This window comes from Callospermophilus lateralis, chromosome 6 (genome assembly GCF_048772815.1).
Source record: "Callospermophilus lateralis isolate mCalLat2 chromosome 6, mCalLat2.hap1, whole genome shotgun sequence".
Taxonomy (NCBI): Eukaryota; Metazoa; Chordata; class Mammalia; order Rodentia; family Sciuridae; genus Callospermophilus; species Callospermophilus lateralis.
In genome coordinates this window covers 42,142,183-42,169,454 of record NC_135310.1, presented here as the reverse complement: position 1 = coordinate 42,169,454, position 27,272 = coordinate 42,142,183, and the positions used below count along the sequence as shown (strand labels likewise).

The 27,272-nt window shown below is 33.4% G+C and overlaps 1 protein-coding gene across 9 annotated transcripts in view; it reads right to left on the bottom strand.

Moving 5' to 3' along the window:
• The window catches only part of Trdn (triadin), a 362,446-nt gene that overhangs the window by 189,855 nt on the left and 145,319 nt on the right, over positions 1 to 27,272 (bottom strand). For 7 of the 9 annotated variants that reach the window (XM_076858294.2, XM_076858292.2, XM_076858295.2 and 4 more), the window contains exons 11-12: positions 13,462 to 13,518; positions 12,569 to 12,631 (exon numbers count right to left, since the gene is read on the bottom strand). The exons of 1 other annotated variant lie outside the window; for it this stretch is intronic. In XM_076858294.2, the coding sequence (XP_076714409.2) occupies positions 12,569 to 12,631; positions 13,462 to 13,518 (120 nt within the window). The remainder of the gene's footprint in view (positions 1 to 12,568; positions 12,632 to 13,461; positions 13,519 to 27,272) is intronic. One more of the 9 variants, XM_076858293.2, reaches the window with a different exon arrangement.

Here is a 27,272-nt window from a genome sequence, read left to right as displayed (position 1 = left end):
TTCTCTAAAAAATAACTCATACATTAATTATCTTTCTGTCTGTGGTTTTGCAAAATGACTTGCTAGAGACTTCACACATTGATTATACTTCTCATTTTGATAAGATTTTAGTGAAGGTAAAATTCAGTTGAAAAAGCAAATTAAAATTTGCACATACTTGTGAAATCCAAATGCTGGAACCATCAGCTCTATTAGAAATGGAAGCAATTTGTTCAAATAACAAATGATTAGATATGGCAGGAATGTGTGATTAAAACCTCAGTTAATGGCCTTGTTGTATGACAAATGCAACTGTGACCTTATCTACAGTCATCAGTTCACCAATAGCATTTTATATCCTTGTCTGGAAGAGAGGGGATGTCTCCATAAAGACAGAATAGGATGGAGGTAGAAATTCCAGGAGCCTGAGAGCCTAAACTGGTTCTAAAGTGAACAAGAAATAAACTGTGTCACTTTTTACAGCTATTGAAATTTTCATTATTGTTGAGAATGACCTTGCTTTTGGAGTCAAGAGATGAAAGAGAAAAAGAGTCAGCTACCAAACATATTTCAAAGGTAAAGGTGACAAGATATTAATGGATTAAAGAGAGGATGTAAAGAAGTTGAAAGTAACTGGAGAGATTTAAGACTCAGTAAAAGGGAAAACAGTTGTGATAATTTACTGATAAGAGGTAAAGAGCTGAGTATAGGTGAAATATTCAGGTGTGTGTGTGTGTGTGTGTGTGTGTGAGATATGTGATGTGAAGGGCTTTTAAGACACATTAACTTTGGGATGTGTAATAGGTATTTAAATAAAGATGGTGAATAGGTGAATATTTGAGTGTGGAGTTGAGAAATGTAGATAAACATTTAGGAGTTGATATCAGATGATTTTAGGACCATGAGATTATATGAGGTCACTAAAAAAGTGAATATAGAATAGAGCCCTAGAGTGCCTCCAATTTTAGGCCCCAGAAAGAAAGGAAGGAAACCAGGGGGAAAAAAAGATCAAGAAAGAGTGACCAGAAAGGCTAAAAGGAGCCGGGCATGGTGGCACATGCCTATGATTCCCAGTGGCTCAGGAGGCTGAAGTAGAAGGATCATGAGTTCAAAGCCAGTCTCAGCAGAAGCAAGGTACTAAGCAACTCAGTGAGTCCCTGTCTCTAAATAAAAAAAAGAAAACAGGGCTGGGGATGTGGTTTAGTGTCACAGTGCCCCTGAGTTCAATCCTTGGTACCCCCACTCTAAAAAAAAAAAAAAAAAAAAAAAAAAAAAAAAGAAAGAAAAGCTAAAATCAAAAAGTATTGCCAAAAAAGCTGAGTGGGGAGATAAGCAGTGGCTGTCAAATACTCTTGAGAATGAGGAATTCTCATTTGGGCTTGGGAATATGGAGAAGTGATAATAGTGGTGGGGATGGAAACCCAAGTTTGGTGGACACAGAGAGATGGGAAGGAGCATGGAGACAACTCTTAAGAAAACCTTAATTCTAAGGGGGGTTTGAGAAATGGCACAGTCACCTAAGAAAGATATGCTGTCAACAGCAGGACATTCACTGATGGGAATGACCAATAGAAGTCAAAATAAATTTGCAAAGGAGAGCATTACTGGGAGTGATGCTCCTGAGCAAGCAGATGAGGATTGCATATAATTATAAATTTTGTTACTGTTGCATGGTGTTGTATTCAGAAAAAGAAGAAAGAAAAAAGAAAAAAACAAATACAAAGATGGAACACATCCGTGAATAAGACAGAATTCACAGGAGCTTTTAATTTTTATTTTCTGGGGAAAGAAGAAGAAGGATAAAAAGGTGATGAAAGATAAAACAAAAAGGGAACAGTTTGGAAGCAATAGTCTCCGAAAGGGGAGAGTGAACTATTAGGATTTCATTTCTAAATGGTAATGGAATCATCAAGCCAACTCAAAAGATTCACTTAGCCCTCTGAAATACCCACATGAATATTGCTGCACATGGGAAATAGTGGGGCAATTAACTAGTGGTGCAAATTCTTAGGAACACTGGTAAAATACACATTTTTACAAGGGAGAGGGCCCAAGTAATTCATAATATTCTATTGATAGACCTGTTTTACATGTTCAGTGACATAGATATTGATTTTCTCTTTCCTCTGATTTATATAACTTCAATATTTGCCCACCTCAACATGAGCTCTTTCTGTTGTGTTTTAGCATTAGTATCTTCACCTGATCATAGTTTTAATTTCAAATTCTAAGACTAATATTGCTAACAGGATATGGGTACTGACTAACATAATGGTTATATTTTATTGCTGTCAGAAGCTATTTCTTAGAAAAAAAATAGAGTGCTTTTAATTTCAGAAGTATTATATGTGTTCCTCCAAGCCTTCCTCGATTACTTATAATAAACTTCCTAAAAATGTAATTACAATTATTTTCCTGTCTAGAAACTTTGGTTATCTGAAGCATTTTCCCCTGTCTTTTGCATTGTAAGTAAACTTTCCCTCCTACCCTAAGCTTATTGTCATTGTGATTTTCTTCTTGAAATGTCTTAAAACATTGATTTGCCTTAAGGACAATTGATCATTATTCCAAACATGTAATGCATTTTATTTCAAAGTGTCCTTGGTTTATGTAGACATCAATAAGACATGCTCTGATTAGATTCAGAGTAGTGTTTTATGCTGGAGTAGACAGGAGAGACTGTGTGAATTCAGGTTATATACAGTGCACATTTACCATGACCTCACTTCCTAGAATTGGCTTTTGACCACACTTTTGTTTCTTAAATTACTAGTCTTCAAAATGAACACAGCCAAATTTAAGATCATAATAATATAAACATTCATTTCAAATGTTAAATAATCCAGATATGGGTTTCATTTATCCACATTCATTCTGAAAAAGAAAAAAAAAAAAGATAATCTGTTGAGCCTCCCTGAGTTTAACACCATCTTTCTTCAGGCAAGTTTAACCTCTACAAGCCTGAGATGGCCACTCTGTTTGCAAACTCTATATACTTCATTGATTAAAAGATGCTCAATATCACCTTCAGCATCCTATATTGTCTTATAACTTCTTCCATAGTGTCGTATTTTTAAGAAATAACCATGAGTAGACTACATCTAAATAGGAGAGAGTTTGTCAAGGTTACGAATGTGGCTTTGATATTCTGTTTTCTCATTTCCAAATTAAATATCCACAATTCTGAATTACTCTTTTCTGAATACCATCTGGTTTATTTCAAAATATCTCTACTAAAATTAAAGGCTATTATCCTGGTGGGTTTCTAATAATGCAGGGTACAATGAATGAATTTCACACATTTTATATATATATATATAATATTAATTTCAGAAACCTAGAATTTTATCTGCCTTTGTGGGTCACACTATATTATCCCATGCAGAGTTTCTTTTCTAAAATACGTAAGTATTATATCAACAGATAGAAGTATCAAAAGTCTTCCTTTATTGTATTCTATTTTTGAAACGAAGTCATGCATATTCCCCCTATATGGAAATAACTACCTGAAGAGAATACATATGTGTTCCAATGTCATAACTTCTCTGTTTCATTGTAATTTTAACACCCTAATGTAATCACTCCTTGACCCAATTTCAGCAAAGATAAATTGGACAAAGTTCATGTAATTATTCAGGATAGGACGAGTGACCTAAACTCAAACATCAGATTATCCTTTCAGTCTTCAATCTCCCCCACACTAAGGTTAGTTCACGAACACCACATCAACCAGTGAGCCTCAGTCTAGGTTCTCTGAGCTCTCAGTAAATGAATCTACTATTTTTTCCATAGGACATGAACAATAAGGGAGGTGGGACAGCACCTATAACTAATTTGCAATCATATGAGTCCAGAACAATAAAGCAGAGTCTAAAAATAGTGATAAACTTATTCTGAGATAATGTGACTCCTATGTTGAGCTGAAGCCAATTTACTCTGGAACTATACGTGAGCAAACTAAAAAACAGTGCACCATTCACAATGATAAAACATCTTTAGTTATAAACCACTATAAAAATTGTATGTGTTCTCGTCTTCATTGCTTAAAAATAAGCATCATATGTGCCTTGGTCAAATGTCTTCTTCTATAAGTCTGTATGGCATCCCTGTTCTAAATTTCTTATAGTCAGCAACTACCAGAAAAGAGAAACAATTTTTGTACAATTACAATATTATTTTTTTATTAGACTATTCTCTAAGGTCCTTAGTGACAAGTACATACACATCTCTTACAGTGATCTATCTCAAATATTAAGCTTATATTATGACTTATCTATTTATTGAGTGAATGAGTGAAGGAAAGAAGAACTTCTACCAAAAAAAAAAATCAGCCCTATAAGATAACCTTGGATTTCTTTCTTGTATGTGTACATCTGTCTATAATATCACCTCAGTGGAATTAAGGAAACAGAACATGAGAAGAGTGGAGAGAAGAGAAGAAATTGAAGAAGTTCACCACCATCATTGGCTATAATTGGGGTAAAATTGCTTGTAGTTTGCAATAAACACAAAAATAAAATACAAACAAACAAACAAAAACCCAGCAAAGCTTCATTTGCTGACTCTCCTACTGCACTTACTTCATTATGACTGTGATCCTGGACATAGCTCAACGGTTCCAGTGCTGCATTGCCCTCTGTATAAAATGGCAATTATAATGCCTGCCTCACAGAGTTGTAATGATCAAATGAAAAAACAAAGAACACATTTAACTGCTATTATTATCACTTAAAAATGCCTTGATAATATGAATACATATTGGCAGAATCGCAACGAGGTTTCAAAGATCTGCTTTTAGTATCCCTAGAGAGACTAGAATTGAAAGATGTATCATTTTGATGGTTTTTAAGCTTTACTTTCATCAAATGAAAAATCTTATAGACTTTTAAGATATAATACAATAAAATTTACATATTTAATTTCCATGTTCTTTAATGTATATCTTAGAACATGAGGAAAATTCAGATCACATCATTATCCCCCAAATTGATCAAAATCTGTTCACATTTTCTTTCTTTCTTTCTTTCTTTTTTTTTTTTTTGTGGGAGTGGAGATGGGGGATATGGGGATTGAACTCAGGGTCACTCGGACACTGAGCCACGTCCCCAGCCCTATTTTGTATTTTATTTGGAGACAGGGCCTCACTGAGTTGCTTAGTGTTTAGCTTTTACTGAGGCTGGCTTTGAACTTGCGATCCTCCTGCCTCAGTCTCCTGAGCCATGATCACATATTCAATTTGAGAAAAAAAAATAATGTAACTAACTAATATCACATTCCCTATACTTTTCTGTGTAATCTGACCATGAAAATTTAATTCATGACCATTCCAGGAGGTCACTTATTTTAATGTTAGATTATATTATTTTAGTTTTGCAATTTTCAGAAAAGAACTCATTCTACCTAGAAACTTGAACTCAAAATAATTTAATATACATGTGATACTTAAATTATTAATATAATCAAAGCATACAAAGAAAGATATATGATTATATATTTACTAATTTTTGCTCATATATATTTCAATATTCCTGTTGAAAGTACTTCACAAAAGATAATGTAACTCACAGATCCTCAAGTTTGGTGCTAATTTTGTTTCTGTCTTCACTAGGAGGATATCCCTAATTCTCCAAAATCAGCATTGAAAGATTTAAAATAGTCACTTGTATACTAGTCCTTTTTATCCAGGCCTAAGTAATTTCTAATATGAACACCTCACCTTTCTGAGTCTTGACGGTTTTATTTTTTTGTTTTGTTTTTGTTTTTGGTATCAAGAATTGAACCCAGGGGCATTTAACCACTGGTTCACATTCCCAGCCCTTTTTTAGTTTTTATTTTGAGACAGGGTCTTGCTAAGTTGCTGAGACTGGCCTGAAACTTGTGATTCTCCTACCTTAGCTTCCAAGTCATTGAAATTACCTATGTGGGCAACCAGGCCCAGCTTGTCTCACATGGTTTTATATGATTAGAATATTTGAAAATATATTCTCTTCCCTTCAAGTCAATTCTAGTAAGGTGGGTATTTTTAATATATTTGAGCTAACATAAAAAATAAATTAAGTAGGGTAAAAATCATAAACCCCAAATAAAGGTCAAGAAAATAAAAGGCTGCTCCTTTAAACTTAACACAAACACATGAAATATATGACAAACTATTCAGCCAAAATATATCTGAACATATAAATATTTCAAGGAAGTTACTTTTATTTACATATAAATGTAAAAATCATGGGGCCTGATATCTGCCATGCAAAGTATTTTGAACACTAACAACTAGAACAAAATGCTTTTTTTGAAAAAAAGAAAAAGGATTCAAAAGCAAAATTAGTGATAATATAGTTCTTGCAGAATTTAATATTATTTGTCCCACACAGTAATTGAAAATATTCTATTGAAATATATATGCATATATCCCTTAAAACAGCACAAACCTTATGAGTTCCTCCTGGAGTAAACTAACCTATTCCATTCACACATGGATATTTAATGATTAGTTCTAGTCAGATATTGTTACAGAATAAATGAGCCCTAAAAAGCATTTCTCAAATATGTTTCACAAACTTACCTCAGTGAGCACAAAGGACAATTTTATATATCTTTTTCTAAAATTGACATTTTTGTATTAAAATATACTTATTATTGGAGTTTTAGTTTTATGAACAGGACCACCTAATCTTAAATCGCATATCTTGCAAAATGCAAACCTCTCTTTATAAATTAATCTGTATATGGTATTCTTTATAACTTGAAGAATACACTTTTATTATAGGAACATTTGTGACATTATCACACACACACACACACACACAAAAAAAAAAATGTATGTCACCCATGGGCTTATCAAACAATGGATTCTAAATTATCTCTTAGATATCTGCTTATATACTCTGCCCTTCGAACATCAATCTCTCATATTCTATTTATGCCCATTAGACTCCAAATTAGCCTAACAAAGTAAAATTGAACAACAAAAAAGACTCTTTATTCCTTATACAACCACAACCCCACCTTCCAAATGTTCCACATTTTTCTCCATTGTTGCACCTTCCATTCCAATCTGACTTCACATCCTCTGTCCACTGACTTTCCTTGTCTCTTCTGTCCTCCTCTCACAGTTTCTAAATAGCATTCAAAATTTGAGAAATTTTTGCTTCTTAAAACAACAATTTCTAAAACTGTACTCTTTTCTTTTCCCTTAATATCCTGGCAAGTCCTTTCATCTCTCTTACTTTGCTCTTTACTACCTCCTCTCTAGATGTGGGAGTTGCCCAGACCTTGATTCTGTTTCTATTCTGTTTCTTTTGACACAATCTCTCTGGGTAAACTCCTCTATTCCTAGGGAAATAATAGGATTTATACAGATTACTATATTGAAAACTTTGACTAAGGATTTTTTATTACATTTTGAATGAAATCCAAGGTTCTTCTGCACATATTCTGTATATTCTGACTCCTCATACAAACCATGAATACACACATCATGTTCATACACAAACATCACATTCACATTTTTTCATGTAAAGATGCACACATTGATGCCTGGACCCTTCCAATACATCAGCCTGTTGTCTCTCAGGCTGGGGGTATAGCTCAGTGATACAGCACAAGCTTCGCATGTTCAAGGCCCTGGGTTGAATCTCTAGCACCACTTTTGTGCTAAATCAATGTTGACTCTCAGAGGGAACGGATCTAAAAACCTTTTCTATGTTAATGGCTCCCCAACCCCATCCATTATGTTTTATGATTGTCCCAAATTTATTTCCTCCATTGCCCTTAGTCTGAGCTGTACTTAATAGTATTCTGTCTTCTTATTCATGGTGTGCTGCCCTCACCAAACTGTAAATCCCATTAGGGCACCTCTTATGTCTGCTAACCCACCTGTGCATGCTCGAATATCTGTAATATAGAAGACATTTAGTAAATATTTCCTGTAAGAAAGCATGTGTATACGAATTAATTAATTTGTCCTTTTCTAACAGCATATTTCAGAGAAATCAGTGTGTTCTTATAGGCTCCTTCTTATAATTTGTACTACTGTTCAGATAATTCCTAAAAAAGTATACTACTGGCAAGTATAATAATGAAATATCATTTTGTAACATTATTAACAGTTATTATGTCAAAATTACTTTCATAATTAATAGTTGAATATGTACAGTGATAATAAATTCAACTCTAAAATGTTTATAACTTAGAACTTCAAAAATAGCTAACTTGAGAGAAATAGATTATCTTGGAGTCCATTTGGATTCTCTTCTGGTGTATATATTTTTCGTATATTATAATTATTTCATATAAGACAAAACAATATGGTAATCTTTTTCAAGCCTTATAATCTCATCATCAAGCAATTAGAAAAATGTTTCTTAAAAACATCATTTTGTGCAGTGAAGAGAAAAAAATACCTATGCTTTTTTAGCTACAGTTTAGGTAAAGAGCAACATAAATTTCATTCAAATGTGTCTTGTGAACACTTTAAATTGAAAAATTTGATCATGGTTTTTGATCAAATCATCTTTTTCAGGTTTGGGGAGTACATGAAGATATGTTCATTTCCTCCACAGTCCAGCACTTCAAAAACTATCTCAAATAAATTCTATCCTCTCAGACACTTCTGAAGATATCATTATTACAGATAGTATAGATAGCTTCTTTCAACTTTCATTCTACCTATCTTCCAGTTAGACAAATTGGAATTCCAGAATTTTGTATCTGGTGGACTTCCTTGCTGCTAGTGCTCACAAAGAAACAAAAGTAAATCCTACGAACTAAATGTGCATACATGAAACTGACTTTCAGAAATGGTTGGACAAACTAGATGTCTGATTTGGCAAATGAAGGTATTAGTCAGTTGCTAAAGTCTGCTTATACATTTCCAGCAACCAGCCTTTGTGACTGTTAGAAGAAAGCTTTGTGAGTGAAATTGTTTCCTGACCTATACTTTATGATTCAATATCATCTCCTTAATTTTGATTCATCTCTTCCTGCCTACAATTTTGGAGGTACCTAATTCCCTGTATAGAATCTCTTCTCTTTGTAGTAACTAGAGTGTTTGGTATGTCTTACACCTAAGTCCAACACTAACATGGGGAGGTGTTTTCAAATTTTTTGTTTATTTTTTAATGGCAACCCATCAGGTGAAAACATACATTATAATGTGGCAAAAATATCCTTGTGATTTTTCTTTTTTCTTTTTTTTTTTTTGTTTCACCTAATGTTTTAAAGTGACAAGATTTTTCACATGTATACTTTCCAATATATACTAAATAAGAGATTATTATAAGTAACCACTATGTCCCAATTACTTGGTTTCAAGAAGCTAACAATCTTGTATAAAACGTCAGTCAAATTTTCACTAACACAGATCATTAACAAAGCATTACTTACCAGTTTCATGCATTAGAGGAGTATTTATCAGTCAATAGAATTTGATTTTTAGCTTCTTTTGCATCTAATTAATATTCTAACTGTAATAAAATATAATAGTATAACAAGTCTATATAGTAGATAATCTCATAAATTATATAAAAGTGACACAAATAAAATATAATACTCATATATTAAATAAACTCTTAGGATTATCTTTTGCCTTACAGATTTGCTACTATTTAGGGTTACAATAGTGATATCATATGCTCTGCCATATTTCTTTTACTATTTTAGGAAGAAATGACATATGTGCCCCAGCTCTTCATGATCTTGTTACACTCATTTCTCTCATTATCTGTATAAACTTTTACTACTTTCATAATAAGCTTAATATTGGTTATTTTTAATCCACGTTGCCATCACCTGAAAATATAATCAGAGAATTATTGAACTCTGAAAAGAAACGTTAGAGTTAAAAAACAATATTAATTAACTTTCTCTCCATCTCTCTCTCTCTCTCTCTCTCTCTCTCACACACACACACACACACACACACACACACACATACACATACACATCCATTTGCACACACATCAGCACACTGGATTTTGAGCATTTAGAAGACTAAAAACTTGAACACAAATTATTAAATCATTCATATTCCAATCAGGAAACTGAATTAATTTTAAAGAACCAACGATATTTTATATAATCAAATGGTAAAATGACAAACTTAGCAAAAAGAAAACTGATTTCAAGATGGACAAATTTGTTCTGTACCTCTAGCTGAGCAGCCACCCTAGACATGCCCACTGTGATCTGTGCTTCACTGGCTGAGCACTGGTCTTACAGAAAGTGGTGTTGGCATAATCAGTTCTCATGCTAGTCCTGCACAACCTCACTTTGACATAAAGGTCAGGCAACTAGCATAGGTTTCCAGCTGCATGGAAGTATCAGATTTTCCTATCACTCATTACATATTAATGTGTTTTGCCTTTCCCCCAGAAAAGATTAAACCAAATCAAAACATCAAAAACACAGACACACACACACACACACACACACACACACACACACACACACTATTGAATTTGGTCAAAACAAATTTTCTTTCTGATTCTGCATACATGTGTCAAAAGCTTTGAGGGTTACAACTCAAAAATTTCTTCTGCAAATTTTTTAACAAAGCTGATGGCTCAGGAAGAAGCACCTTATCTATCTTCACCACCCATACATGTAACATCACAAGTCCATTGATCTAAGCAACAAATTTCTTAGTATCATAATATGGTCAGTACTGTGTTTTTTCCATTCTTAAGACATATGTCACCAGGAAAATAAAGTAAGTTCAAAGTAAAATTAAATATTGAACAATGCAATAAACCACATCAATGTATTCTTCATAATATAATTTGAGGTACAAAGTAATTGACAATCAACTCTTATACTGGCAGAATATCTGACTCACTCTCATCATTTTATAAGCCATATAATCATGCAATTCTTAGTATTTTATATGTATTTTTTTACCCCAGTTATAGTATACCAGAAATATGCTCTCATTCCTGATTGTTACTTGCTAAGTATAATTGTTAGTTAATTTGGGATCCTGTGTATTTTATCACCATCTTGTTTGCCACATAAATTACTACTCCTTCATAAAGATAAGGGTTTCAGTGATGCCATCCAGCCTTCTTGCTCTTCCTAGCCAACGTCCTACCTTGAAGCTCCCTTCAACTGCTCCCTTATGTAAGCTTACCTACTGCCTCATTTTCTAAGGCATCATTTTCCATTTACCACTATATGGAGAAGATTTGGAAATCTCATTTACTTGAAGTTGCTAATACCTGAGAGGAATTAGTTTTTTACCCCGTACACACAGGCCCTAGGAGATTTGCATTGTAATGAAAGAGAATTCCCTCATAACTCAAAGGAATGGAAAGACACTAATAGTAGAATTTCAAGCATCACTGACACAGTGGAGGAAATATTTGGGGTGTGAATACTTATCTTCAAACCATATTACTTGAGCTGACAATTTTTTCCATGTAGACTTAAACATTACATGAATAGAAGCTGACATTCATGTCTGTGCCAGAATAAAAACAAAACTAAATGTAAAGCAAAAATCTAAACTCTAAGAGTTAAAATAATCCTATTTCCTAATGAGGTGCCTTATTCTTTCTTGGTTTCTTATCTTTGCAAAGTGATACTAAATAGAGATAAATAGACAGACTGATCCTCTCTCTCTCTCTCTCTCTCTCTCTCTCTCTCTCTCTTTCTCTCTCTCTCTCTCTGTACTGTGCAGCTCTTGTCTTTGTATTATATCATAACCAAGATGGCTCTCAGCTTGACTGACTTCAGAAAGGCTTTTTCCTGACCTTAGGTACCTGACTATCCTTTCCTTAGAGCAATTACTTACAAAACTTGGAATTGTAAATTCTTTCTTGGCCCCTGTGAGATGTGAATCTTTTAAAGCCTCTTTAAGTTTTACAACACAGGGGTGCCCTTCTCAAAGATCTGAGAACCAGGCCTTAGAAAGATAATCATGGAACTGGATGCAGTGGCTCACTCCTGTAATCCCCAAGATTCAGGAGGCTGAGGCATGAGGATCACAAGTTCAAAGCCAGCTTCAGCAATTTATCGAGGCCCTAAGCAACTGAGTGAGTCTGTGTCTCAAAGTAAAAAAAACAAGAAGGACTTGGGGATGTGGTTCAATGATTAAGCATCCTTGGTTTCAATCCCTGATACCAAACATAAATAATAAATACCATGAAGAGAAGGTCGTGCCATATCTCAGTTTCTCTCCTAAACACAGAAGAGAGGAAGTTTACTTTTTCTTGGAGTAAGGCCTATTTGCAAATATGGATGGCTGAAGATCCCTGTTTCAGTTCTAACACACTGCTGCTATCAGTTTCAGCAGAATTAAGTTCGGATGGAGTTCCAGTCTTTCCCATTGATTCTAATAGCCTTGAATAATTCTTCCTTGTCTAGCTAGCTCAATCTTTTGCTGGTCGAAGTCTTCACATGGTTGGATTCAAGAATTCATATCCAAATTTGTACAAGTTACAGCAAGGTGGTACTGGGGATTAAACACAGGGCCTCACACTTTGCAAGTGCTCTACTGCTGAGCTACATCCCCAGCCTGACAGTAAGATTTTGTTTTGTTTTTGTTAAAAAGACATCTTAAACATAATGCGAGGGAACAAAATAAATTTAATACCTTTCTTTTTCATGTCAATGGGAGTGTCCTTCTCACTTTTCTTTTTGGCGTCTTCTTTTTCTGCTGTTAAAATAAGAAAATTCTAAACCTCTGTCTATTTAATTTTCATATATTTCAGGACATGCACGAGTGTCATTAAGGCATCCAATTTGTCTTGTAAAAGTGAGTCCCACATCAGAGCCATAAGTCATGTCAAGTATGAGTGAACTAGCACCTACCTAACAGACAAATGGCTTAAGTGTGCTTTTTCTCCAAGCAAGAACAAATTTTTGGTACAGGAAAGAAGTACTTCATAAAAGTGTAAGCATTATATGCTATTATTAATTATGGTAGAATCCAATCATTTTTCTAAAGCATATTAAAAGGAACATATTGAATGTCCCTTGAGCTATTAAGTCACTGGAAGCATATCAGGAACTCTGAAATCTCTGAAGTTCACTTGGAGATATCAGACGAACTATTTGAAAACAACCAACTAAGAAAGAAAAAAAAAAGATTCAAACTTTTTAAATATTTACTTCAGATTGCATAAAATGTTCTGCCCCATGATAGATATTTTTATTAAGCTGAATTAGTTGAATAATAATATTCATATCAACATATATAGTCAAATAAATTAATGAATTAACATTGAGCAGTTTCTAAAACAGGAAAGAATAATCAGACAATAGTAATTTTTAAAAGTATTTAGGCTTTGCATTGTCTTGTTAAAAATTTAATCAATTTCAACTCTATTTTGAACATTTACAAAGCTCAAAAGGGTTTATTAATAACTATGACTATGAAATCATAAAGTGAATTTCTTTCCCAGGGAAAAAAAAACAGCTTTATCAGTAGCAATGTAAATAGATACTAATTAATTTATGAGTTACACAGCTTTTTGAAATCTTTACCTTTCTTTTTTGTTTCAGAAATAACTTTCTTCTCAGCTTTCTTCTCTCCTTCTTTTTCTAGAGAAGAAATTAAAATATTTCCTTTAGGAAAATTTAGTACAAAAGGAAAGTCAACATTGGAAAGAGGGATTACTGTTAAGTCAATTCTGCCTCTGGACAGCTTTGTGATTTTCAACAAGTGATTGAACCTCACTAAGCAGTGTTTTTCCTCATTTGTAAAATAACAGAACCTTCCTCAAAGCTAGATAATGTTTACCAAGTTCTCTGTGTGGTGCCTGCCTAACAGTAAATGCATAACATTTTAAGCTGCCAATGTTGTTTACAAATCATGAACAAGAGAGTTTGAGCTTTCTGAGCCAAACAGTTTTGGTTTAGTTCCTTAAGTAAGATATTGACATATAAAATTAAAATATAATTTCTTCAGAAAGATATTACAGGTAAGCTACAAGAATTAATTTTTGCTCTCTTTTTTATAGGTTCAATCATGTTAGGAATGATATATTTGGCCATTAACAACACCTATTTTGATTTAGATGATTTTCAAATCTGGCTTTTGTCAACAGGCATTTACAGCTAGGTGACATTTGTCTGGCAACCTGTTGGGGACATAACTTCCACTGCCCTTTCTGAGTGATTGTATCAGGGAGAGTTCTCAGACAATCTTTGCACTCAGAGTTCCAAGTAGATTTGGGTGCCATGTAGAAGTGTGTGGTATCTCTAAACTCCATGGAACACCCCTCTTTCCAAAATCTGAGAAAGTCTCTGTCTGAGAGGTAAAGAGAGAACCTCCAGTGCTGCTCAGCCACGACCATGTAACAACTGGACATCCCTGGACACTTTTCTGGTAAGCAGACTCATTTCACATCACAAAATTGTGTGCTAGTACATACTTGTTGGAGTAGAGTGTTCAGTGACTTTTTAGATTTGAGACAGTGATAAGTATGGTTTAATGTTGGCAATTGACTGATTTTTATCTTAGATTGATACAGTTATTTACCCTATATTTAAAATATCTGTATCTTTGCCATTTGTCATTTTTCTGTCATTTCAGATATAGGTGTATTCAAAGGTTTCCATTACCCAGAACTATTATAAGAGTTACTATGCTGAGGAAATTCAATGTGTAGTTCTGAGATGAATGCACAAGTTGTCTACTAATGACTGTGTCTTATTAAAAACAGGAATTAATTCATCCCCTTAGGTTTAGAGCTTTTTACCTACAAGATCAAAGACAACGCTTTCTTTTAGTGTTGAAAGTATAATTTATAAAGAGTGCCTTTTCAAAACTCCTAGAGAAAATCTAGTGTTGTAGAGAGAAATATATTCACACTTTATCTAATTATGTCTACACTATACTGTTGCTGCTCAACCAATAAGGAGTATAAAGTCAAGAAGTCAAAGTTTGACAATTTCAAAGTTAGAAATAAAACCAATTGAATTCTGCTTTTCCTTTTCCTAAATGTTTAGCTATATAAAATATGGAAATCACGTTAAAATTCGAAATAAAAACACTTTTGGTATAAAAATCATTATATTCAGCTTCCGTGGAAGAAATTTTATGTAGCAGGATGTTTTCCATCTCATCTAAATAAATGCATATGCCAGGCAATTGAACAGGCATTTGTTAAACATTGCCATCTGATGTCAGATATCAGAAGAGGGGTTAACTAAATTATAGACCACTTGCAAATATTTTTAAGCCCATACTAAATATCAATGCCTTAGTCACCATGAAATCACAATACAGTACCCAATCTCTAAGTTTCATAACATAGATGAATAAATATTTCTTTAAAAACTCTGTGCCAATTAGTCAATGTTATACTGAACTTCAGAATGAAAGTAGCTGTTGAGGCCATAAGGCAGAAGTCATTATTTTATTTTATTTTATTTTATTTTATTTTATTTTTTTAAATTCTCTTGTGCAGTAAATTCTCCCCTTTGAATATAGCTGGGATTTTATTGTGGCAATACGGTATTCTTGCCTTGGTTCAGATTGAATTAATGCTTCTATTACACATTCTGCCTGTGATTACAGCCATACACTGTGAGAGTCATGAATAAGAGCAGAAGTCCACAAAAAGCAGGTATAAATAATGTACTTTAATAACATTTTTATGAATTAGACCTTTAAGCTGTCATTACAGGACTTATTTTATTCACAGTGAATTTCATTTAAAACATCAACTTCTGAAGAATCTGCATTTCTTCAAGTACTATTGTCTGTGTTCTCTAGGTGATTTGGCAGGAGTGGAATTAAATTTTTCATTTATAAAAGACATAACAATTTAATTATATGCTAGTTGGATATAAAAATGGCCCGTGCTTCTTCCATGAAAACTCTCCTTCCCTGAGTTTTTTCCCCCTCCACTGTCAACAGTATCTTCCTTTCCCATGTGACTTTGTACTTGCATACATACTTCGTCTTCACTCTCCCATCCAATTTGCTGTTCTGTTTGCAACAGAGAAGGATTAGAGCATTTAACACCACTGGTTTTCCAAGAGATAGCAATTAAATGTGTCTATAGGATGCGAATTAATCAGCATATTGCCTTTTTCTGGCGAAAGTGTCATAAGCCGTGAGATGATGGATTTATCTGGCATAAATCACAGGAAAGTCTGGTTGGGAGAGAAATCCTCTCTACAGCGTGAAGCTCTGAGCCAACAAACATGTTATTAGCTTCTGCATAAATTAACATCAGATGAAAGAAAAATTAAATGACTTACTTTTTACTTTCTAAACCCTTACAATGGGCTTTTCTCTTCCTTTTAAATGTTTTTATGCTGTCTCAAAGCCAGAAAATACATAATAGTTAATTACAGTTGTAAAGTTTTCTAAGATGCTGGTTCCTAGCAAAACGAGGAAACTAATGCAAGTTGTTTCATTTTTGTCTCATGTTTTGTTCCTCCCTCTTTGCTTTTCTAGTGTGATTATCCAGATTCTGTATGTCAGATGAATATTTTCTTTCTAACACTCTGTGGCCAGGATTGACATAAGCTTGGTTCCAGTCAAGTAAATAAGGAGTAGTTTCTTTCATAACAATACATTCCAACATTCCTTGTCACTGTCACCTTGTTTGTCTAGAGTGACAGAGATTGGCCTGGAACTCAGCTCATCGTATCACCATGGAAAATTCATTTAAGCAGATAAGCTGAATTACATGAGTGATTATTAGAGTTTTCCCAATGTTATCTACAGAGACATGGGGCAAGAGAGAAAACATAGTGACTTTGGTCTGGATTCTGTCCCTGACCCTTCCTGGTTGTGTGATATTGGGCAATGTGTTGTCACATGCTACATTTCTTTTTCCTCATTTGAAAAGAGGGGGTAATAAAATCTCCCCTGCTGTATTGTTGTGGGGAATGGAGATGACTGAGCTAAAGTGTCTGGTGCAGAGAATGGAGTGGATGTTCAAACTATAATGATAGTAATAAGTAGCTTCTACTATAGTCTATAAATAATAAAAATATGACTACATACAATTTAGTAATTTATCTAGGTTCAAGACCTATTTATATATTTGAGTAAGTTCAAATTGATTCTTGTTTTTCTATATCCAAAAAATTCTATATCTGCAATTTTTTAAATTGAGAACCTAAGGAAAAATATGTATATGGAGAAATAAGCATATTACAAAGAAGCATTTTGCTAAAATGAAGAAAAGTAGATTTGTCTCAATTCTGCTATTATCATAGCAATTGCTTTATGTAACTGTAGGTAAAGCATAGATCTTCTGTCTTTAACCATAAAAGGTAGGAAAATTCATACAATATATTTAAGGCCTTCTTCCCTTCTTTATTCTTTATTTCTAAAATGAAATATGCATCATTTTATATTTATAATTTGATTTTTCTGGGAACAAATTCAAGCTTCAGAAGTGTAAATAGCTATTGCATGTTTTGTGAATTTTAAATGACTTAATTTTTTTAAGCAAGAGAAAAGTCCATTTGAGAGGCTTAAAATTAATATGTATATATATTTATATAATGTCAGGTGATGATAAGGCTTAGAAAAAATACATCTTGATTTAGAAGCTTAGAGAATTAAAAGATGGAAGATAGGCATTGCTTTATTTATTTGTTTATTTTTTAGGGTGAATCAGGGGTAAATCTTTATGGATAATATTTGAAAAAAGTGGGAGAACTTTGGGCTTCTTAGAACTTTTCAGCAAAGAGACTGCCAAAACCTTTAAGTCAGAGCATGATAGATATATAATAAAAATGACAACATGGGAATAAGTTTGGCTAGATTTAAAAACCTCAGGAAGAGAGTGCTTAGAAGTGTGGCAAGAACTTTAGCAAGGCCAAGCCTGTGAATTCTGTTGTTCATACTAGGAATTTTCCATTTCACAGAAAGTAACATGGAAGACTACTGGGAGGTTGTAAGCAGAAGTTATATGTTTCTAAGTTCCTTTAAAGGAAACTTGCTTGTTGCCAGGTAGTATCAACTAACCTACTGGATTTTGTAATCGTATTGCAAGGAAGAAGACTTAGAACACATAAAAAAGAATTCAGCATTATTCTTTTTTGCCCTTATCCCCCCAAAATTACCTCTTAATTTTATTTGGGACTCTTGAAGGGATGAAACATTATAGAAACATAAAGAGTTCCTCCCTTTACATTGTAGTTAGGTTGCTATGACAGCAAAATTTCTAAATTGAGACTTCGATTGAGTTATCTAGCCTTTCAGAGCCTGAATACATGTATTATTTATTTAGCTTTGATTTTTTTAAGTGATAGCTGAATTATTCTTTGGAACCAAATCTTCTCATTATGAGCTATTAACAACAAACAAGTATCAACCACAAATTCTGTAGTACTTTTCAGTGACTACAAAGTGACAATTTGGTCACTTAAATCAACAAATGTTCATTTAACCTTATGTCCAACCACTTGCAAGAGTCTGGTTTTAATAAAGACTCCTTCCAAGAGCTTCAGGTGTGAGAATAAGTGAGAAAACTCACAATTACTGTAAGGACTATGAAAGGTGTGGGGGAGCCAGTCAGAAAGCCCACATCCAGGAGGACCCAGTAAAGTGAGAAAGCTGCTACTGCGGTAACCTTAGGTGCAGTCTCAAATGGTGTGTGGGAACTGATGCTGCAGCAAGTACACAAGTGTTATCACCAGTGCCAGCTGTGGGCATTGAGATACACAGTTCATGCCTTGCAGATTCAGGCTGAACACTAACCGATACCTCATCCTTCCTTAAGTAAATGTCCTGAGCACCCCAGATCTAAATCCAAATCTGTTCAGGATGCATTTTTCTTTAAAATGAAAGAGAGAGAGAGAGAGAGAGAGAGAGAGAGAGAGAGAGAGAGAGAGAGAGAGAGATCTCAATGAATTACTTATTTCATACAGTCAAATGAAGGTTTAAAACAAGGTTTAATTTTGTTTAGAACCACTGCAAGATGATAAGAAATTATACCAATGGAATAAAGTACATGACCTTACATAATTAGCATGTACTTAGTCCTCAGGTTAAAGTCTACACTTCTTATAACTAGTAAGAAGATGGGCTGAGGAAAAGTGAGTAGCTTGACAAACTTTACAAAACATGTAAATGACAGAATGAGGATTCAAATCTAAGGATGAAAACAAACTCAAATCTTTCTCCTGCAATATGGAAAGTGAAACTTTAGGTAGATACTCTTGCAAACTGAGACAAGGGCAGAAAAGAAACATAAGCATCTACTTCCTCATTGTCAGACTTACATTTCAGCTCAGTTATAATAAAATTCTTTGACCTAAGGACAATTCTGTTCTGTTTCTGAATTTATTATGCAAAAAGGAATGCAAAGAGAAAGATTATTTACTACACTTTAAATTGCAAAAAAAAGTTAATTCAACTCAACATTAATTAATCAAAATTAATAATATTTAAAATGGGTAAGGTAGATTTCCCTAAAACCTTTTTAAAATTCTAAAAAGTTTTTTTTTTTTTTTATGAATGATTGCATTAATCTTGGCTGGATTAAGTTTCGAAAGATGAAGGCTGCCACATCTATTCTTTTTTACTTTCTATATAGACGTGAAACAGCTAAGACAACCTCTTTGGGACTTGAAAGGGCAATAGGGATAGGCTGGGTTTTATTTTTCCTCTTAGGGCTTTCACATGTTAGAAAGCAAATGCTCAATAAGTTTGTTTGACTTGTACTCAAGTGAGATTCTTTCAGTCCCATGCATTTGTCTCTGTGAATAACTGAAATGAACAATTGCTCTTTTTTGTTTGGTAATAGATGTTGCTATTTGGAGATTCATGAAAATTTCTTTTAACCTTTTAAATTTTTAGGCAGAATCATTGCTTGCTCAAGACATTTCATTATGAACTTTTACAATGTGTTTTTTACAGGGGTAAGGAAAACATAAATACAAGATTCTAACAGTTTTTCATTTTCAACATCATGTTATTTAGATAACATTACTCCTGTATTTATCTATATGCTTTTTGTACATTTTTATGTAATTGGAAATGGATTGTGAAAGTACTTCATTACATTTTAAAATGTCAAGAATGCCTAGAAACATTGGAAAATTGAGCTTTTCCTTCTCATGACTAAATTATTGGTTTTCAGAGAAAAAGTTGACTCAAAGTCAAAATACACATTAAAGTATGATTTCAAAGATATTGTCATTTTTATAGTAGGGGCTTGAGAAGTTTTGATTTGATTTAATTAATATATTAGAAAGACTCAATAGTTATTCTTCAATACGATTTGACTTTAAAATTACCAAAAGTTACTAGCGTATTTGGCATATTTATAAGTTTGATTCTCAATTGAAACTTTCAATTTTTAAAACTATGTCTAATGGATATTAATTCTTAAAATGAAAACAAGTGCCCATTCTAAGATTCAATTTTTCAAGTTGTAATAGTTTTAATGTTAAATCTGGGTTTATTTTAACTAACAAATTAACATAAATTTCAACATCTCTATACCAAATTAGTAGCATATTCTTATATCTGTATTTTACATATTAATTATAATATGTTTATTGTAGAGTAAAAATGTTTTTGCAAAAATCCTCACTTAATTGAAATAAGCATTTATTATTCTTTATTGAATGAATAATTGCCAAGATTCTTGACTCCATTTGGCCAAAACAGATCCGGTTTCAAAGATGCAACCACTTTTCTCATTGGTTATAGACAGGAAAGATAACATGACTTGCAACAATACATAGTAGGAAAAAGAATTTATATTAAGCTAATACAGAAGCAAGTAGATATTTAATAAAGAAAACCCAGCATTTGTAAACAAGAGCTTTGAAAGAAATCACTCTTATTTCATAAAATGTTTTATGAGAAAAAATTTGCTGGCAAAAAAAAAAAAAGAATTCCAATCTGAATTCCATAATAAGAAAGGGATTACAAGATCATATTCACTGAGATATACTAACCATCTCCCCTTAACTTATTCTTTGGTGTTTTATAATACAAAAATGCAAAACAATTGTTTTCAAACCACATAAAAGTTATGAATGAGCAAGTAGGTAGAATGCTGGCTGTGATTTCAACATTCTCCTTTACTGTTTTTTCCTTCCGCTTGGATTCCACTCCTTGACCTCAAGAGTGAAAGCACACTATTTCTGATTGGTCAAAACAGATAGTGAGACAGGTTTTCCTTATGTATTTTCTTTATCCATTCACTAGGTGATGGAAACTTATGTTGGTTTCCTATCTTGGCTATTATTGTGAATAGTGCCTTAGTAAATATTACGGTGCCAGTGTCCCTGAACATACTGATTTTATTTCCTTTGAATAAATACCCAACAGTGGGATTTCTGGATTATATGGTACTTCAACTTTTAATTTCTGAAGGACCTTCATATAGTTTTTTCATGATAGCTATAATAATTTACACTTCTACCAACAGTGTACAAGGGTTCCCTTTTCTCCATAATCACCAGTACTTGTATTTTTGTCTTTTTGATAAGAATCATCCTTACTGGAATAAGATGATATCTCACTGTGGTTTTGATGTGCATTTCCCTAAAGAGTAGTTTTGCTGGATATTTTTTTTTATTATATCTGTTGGCCACTTTATATGCCTTTTTTTTGGAGAAATTTCTGTGTAGTTTTATTAATTACTTTTAAATCAGGTTATTTAAGTTTTTGCTATTGAGTTTTTTTGAGTCCCATGCATATGCTGAATATTAACTGCTTGTCAGATGTATAGCTTGCAATTATTTTCTCTTATTCAGTCGGTTTTCTCCTCACTCTGATTGTTTCCTGTGTTGTTTAGCTGCTATTTAGTTTGATGCAATCCCATTAGTCTATTTTTGCTTTTGTTTCCTGTATTGTAGGAGTTTTGTCTAAAAAATCCTTGCCCATTCTATTCTTAATTGAGCTATCAAGGTGCCCTAATCATAGCTACTGCCCTAAAACTCTTTCTTCCAAAACCACCAATAAGGACTTATTTCATTCTGTTCCGTGCCTTCTATCCTCTTCTCTTGACCTCTCCTCACTTTTCAGATCCTGTGCTTTCTTCTGGGAAATAATCCTTGCGTGTGCAAATAGAATTAATTTAACTCCACTTTTTCTGCTCAACCAGCATATCTTCAGAACAAAATTACAACAGATCTTACCAGAAAAACCTAGAATATTCCTTAGAATGGCGCAGAAAAGTTGTGAATAATTTGTTAATATTTGTGACCCCCATCACCCATGTAAGTAATAATATTTTAAGAAAAATTATTTTATAAGCCATTGGAAGGCTAAAGTCAAAAGTCTGTTTTTTCCGTTACCAATGTTGTACTATTATTAATTTCTTAGATTTGGTAAATGAACCAGAGTTTTATAAGATGCTAACATTAGAGAAATTTGCTAAAGGGTATACAAGAACTCTCTGTATTATCTTCACAATTCTTCTGCAATGTAAAACCATTGCAAAAAAAAAAAATTAACCAGAACAGCAACATAATATTGGAAGGATTAAGCCTCTGAAATAAAACATCTGTTTTCATTTGATGGTATTGATTAGCCCACAGTAAAAAAAAAAAAAATGAAATAAATGGTTTCTGTGAAGGGAAAAGGATTGAATAAGAAAAGCATGATAAAATTTTGGAGCTATAATAGATTTAACATATCTTCTATTTCAAAAATATCACCCTGCTGATGACAAAAGTCTTTGAGAGCTATATGAGACTAAACTTTACATTTGGAACTTGAGTTTACACTCATGAATACAACTTTGTGTATGTTTGCCAGAGAGAAAACAGAGAGGCCGAAGTAGGTTATGATGATTTCTGATCAATCTAATGGTCCCACTTAGTTTTTGTGCTCTATCCATCTCTGGAGCACTTGGCACTGTTGGACCTTTTCCTACTTCATATTCTAACATCCTTGAAATTCTTATTCTGTCTTTTGAGGATATTTGCAATAGTGAATTTAATGCATTAACTCAGGAAGATAAGGTAACATTTATTTGGTCAAAGACCAATCTGGATGTTTCTACAAAGATCTTTGTTTAGATGCAGTTAACATTTATTTTAGTAAACTATGAGCAAGGTGGATTGTCCCCATTAATGTGGAAGCAGTCAACACTGAAGGCCTTAAGAGAAGAGGTTGCAAAAGGAAAAAGGAATGTTCTTTCAAAATTTGCAGACTCAAAACAGCAACATCAACTCTTCCCCAGGTTCCCATCCTGCCTCCATGTCCTACAGATATCAGACTTGCCAGCCCCAACAGCTGCATGAGCCAATACTTTAAAATTAATCAATCTCTTCCTGGATTGGTAGGAAGAGAGAAAACAATATATAGATACAGATCCAATCGAATAGTTAGTTCTATTTCTCTGGAGAAGCCAGACTAATTTTCCCCTGCATTTCTCTTCTTGGATAGACTGTATACTAAATAGGTTCACCTATACTCAGGGTGAACCTACTATTCTAGTATATTTGGACCAAATGTTGTTGAGATCAGTTGTTTCCTTGGGAGATTGACTAGTGTCATTAGGAATGGAAATGTTTCTTTGATCAAGAAACACACAGAGACATACACACAAAATGGAAATCATTGAGTTAAAAAATTATGCATAATTGTTTTAATCCAGAGTGTTTCTTGGATACATTGGTATATACAAGAGTATTTTCTGAATGTCCAGGAAGTAGATATAAAGTTGTCTGAAAGTATTCCATCATAAAACTTTTTTTCTACCAAGAATATCATAGAAATAGAGTTGCTCATAAGATACTTCACAAAAAAATTGTGCTAAGTTTATGATCCCATTAACTGTACTTCCCTCATTTGTAAACTCCTGATACCCCTATAGTATTCAGCTGTCCACTCGAAGTGACTTGTGTGATCCAAGACAAAAATACTCCCTGACGTGGCCATCTTCATTTTTCTCCCCATGTCCAGTCTCCACCTTAACCTTTATGGATTGTATTAAATAATCCTAAAGCTCTCTGGATTGGGGTTATTTTGGCCTGTGGTGCAACATTAAGAGATAATAAAGCAGGAAAAAAGAGAGAGAGAGAGAGAAATAACTTAGGCATTTATTCCCTAGTTTCCTCTACATATACCATTTTATAGTGCATTGTTGGGTGTGTTCCCACTGAAGGATACAACGTTGTTTTGTTTGGGCATCTCTTTGCTAAGTTATAAGGCTTTCTGTGACAAAAAAATACAACTCCATCCCCTGCCTCTTCACATTATGGTTGATAAGGGCTTCCTGCTTGGGTTAACCCTGGAATGCTCAAACGTTGATAAATATTTTACTCATTAAACTCTTAATCACACATTTGAGTGTTCCAGGAACCCTGATACACTCAGCAAGCCCAAAATTGAACTCATTATTATCTTTCAAAACCTGTTCTTTTTCTTAATGCCATTCATTTACCCAAGTCAGATAAGAACTTTAGCAATTATGTTGAGCCCTAACACTTAATTGCCATTCTAAGATAATAGAAATAGACTAAGCCTCGTTAGGAGACACCTGGTTTCCAATTGCAATTACACCATTTTTAGATCTGTGCTATCTTATGCAATTTACTTGATTTCTCTGATCTTTGTGAAATAATTATATTATATTCACTGCTTGGAGCTGTTTCTAGAGTAAAATGTGATTCTTTAGAACAACAGTAGCATAATTTTTCCCCATGAGTTGTTGTCTCCTAAATGTGTCTTGTCCTCCAAACCTTCAGCCCCAGACCTCACCAATTCATCTCTTTTATAGATGACACAATGCTCTAAGAGGAAAATCAAGTCATACTCTTCTCTGCTCAACTGTATAAGCATCTCACAATCTGTGAGGAAGTGTAAAAAGTGTGAGGAGGTGTGTACAAAGCCTTTCAGGATACAATCCCAATCCTATACTAAATTTCGTATAAGAATTTCAGGTATACTGACAAATCTCATAAATGCGATTAATTTATTACATTATATAGACACTAATAAAAAACATAAAGATTAACGATTTGCTATAATGTAAGAAATTTTCTGATGTAAAAAATGATAATAATAATAACAGCAACTAATAGTTGCATTCCTAACTGTGCTAGGAAATGAGTTGTTATATGCATTATTTAATTTAGTTTCCTTAGCAACTTTCTGAGTTAAGTAGGTTCTAAAAGTTTGGTTTACATATTTTATGAAAATTTATAATAATTAAAGGTTCATTCCATTAAAAAATCACCAAAAGTTGTGAGCTTATTTTACCACAAAACAAATAAAAAATATTTTATTGGCCTGATAAAACCTATTGTGTCATGAAGTTAATGGAATAAGAAGTGAGGAAAAATTTCGATTTTATTATTTTATGCTTTTGCTTCTCAGGATATATCTCACTGAAGAGCCAAGGTGGTAAAGTTCTCAGTTTAATAGAATTGTAAATAAAACATTACTAGCTCCTGTAGAACATTGTCCTCTGATGCATCCTGTGGTAAAAAATTATCTTATATTAAAGTTTGTATGATGTTCCTTTCTCCTCTGAATCTACATAAATCCAACTAACTTACTCTTTATGACCCAATACAGGGCTTATAGTTTCAATACATGGCCTCACCTCATTCATAGTTCATCTTCCTCTTAATTTTTATAATCTTTGTGACCTGTACAACTCACTTTCATATTTCACTAAATGCTTCATAGGATTACCCATTGCCCCAACAAAACAAATTACACATCTTTATCAAACCATAACCATGCTTTATACTTCCATAGTGGCTATTGGCAAAGCAATGGAGGCTTTCCTTTGTCACTAAGAAAGTTCATTACTAATACACCAGCTGGGGGAAAAAAAGAAAAAAAAATTGAATATAAAAGCAAAGAAAGACTTGAGGTACTATTAAAGTTTAGTCTCAAGATTACACGACTGATTAGTATCCAAGGTGAAATTGGGCAGTGTGACTGGTCTTCTCTCTAGAGTAAGGAAACTTATAATATATATAAATGCTCATTAATTGCTTGTGGATAGAAGCTTTTAATTCCTTAGTTATCAATAACAAAAATAAGGCTTGGGAGAGCTCTTTGTTGAGTAGGTGGAAAGAAAAAAAAAATGTTTTTCAGAATTACTGTTTGTAGATGAATGGAACCAGATCTGATAATATTGCCTATACAAGAACTATATTAAACAGTTTTTCCACATTTCATGGTGATTGGGGAGGGGATGACTGCCTGAAGTTGTCTTTTCTAATTACTGAGGATCCTATAAAGGAGTGTGGGGATAATTTTCCCTAAGATTTACAGTTCTTGGGGTAAGCCGTCAGTGGAAATGCTGACTAACATTTGGTGATGAGAGGGCTCTCATGCTAAAGGTCAAAACCACCTTTAATGTTAATGTTTCAAAATATTATTTCTTTAGGGGGAGGGAAATAAACTCACATATATCTGCTGTATTTGCATAATAAATTAATAACTTCTCGGGGCTTTTGAAACTGTGGGTCTTTCAAACCTGGTGAGAGTCCCGAAAATTAATTGTCTCAAAATTTAATAATTTTTGAAAGATTTTAAGAATCCATATTATACTTGCCAAATCCATTTCTAAGTTTGTTCTAGTTAAGCTATGTTCAGAATTAAATATTAATTGACAACAACGAGCCAATGATTCCTTGGAGTGGCTATTAAGCAAAATGTTTTCAAAGTTATCATGGCCAATTTCCCCTAGGCACCTATGCTATGAAAATATAGAAGGAGTCAAAGGAAGAAGTGATGTAATATACAATTAGCTCCTTTGTATTCAAAGATTCAAGGCAATAAGTTCTTCACTGTGGTGTACAAAGTGTGCAGTGGACAGAGAGTGAACCCAAGGAAGTCATGACACAAGTTGGAGGCACACAGTAAGTGGTTGGAGGTAAGAAGTACCATAATACTTCCCAGCACAGAGCAAGTGCCATGAGAAACCATTATTTTTTTATTTTATTTTATTTTCTTTAATGCTATGAAAGCTCAACCAAGGCTATTAAGGGCTTTACAGAAATGTGGAGCACTTTTACCCATAACAAGGTTTAGGAGTTTTTAGATTTCTACTGATAATGTTTCTAAATTGTTTCCAAACTCCTGTGAGCAAATTTAATGATCCAATCTATATATAAGTACCACTTTTTGAAACCATTAAAATTGAAATGTTTATGATCCTATAATCTGAACTATATTTCTCAAACCAAATGGCATCATCTATTGCTACATGTAAGTTTCTCCTTTTTATATAAAGCCTTTTTCTTGCAACTTAGTCCTGAGGAAGTTCCAGACCAAAATAGTGCATCAAGAGGACTGGCATAATCAGTTTCAGTAAAAACAGCTTGATTAATACTAAATATGTCCTAGCTCCTAATCAATTATGTTAATGAAGTCATAGGCAGCACATCTGCAA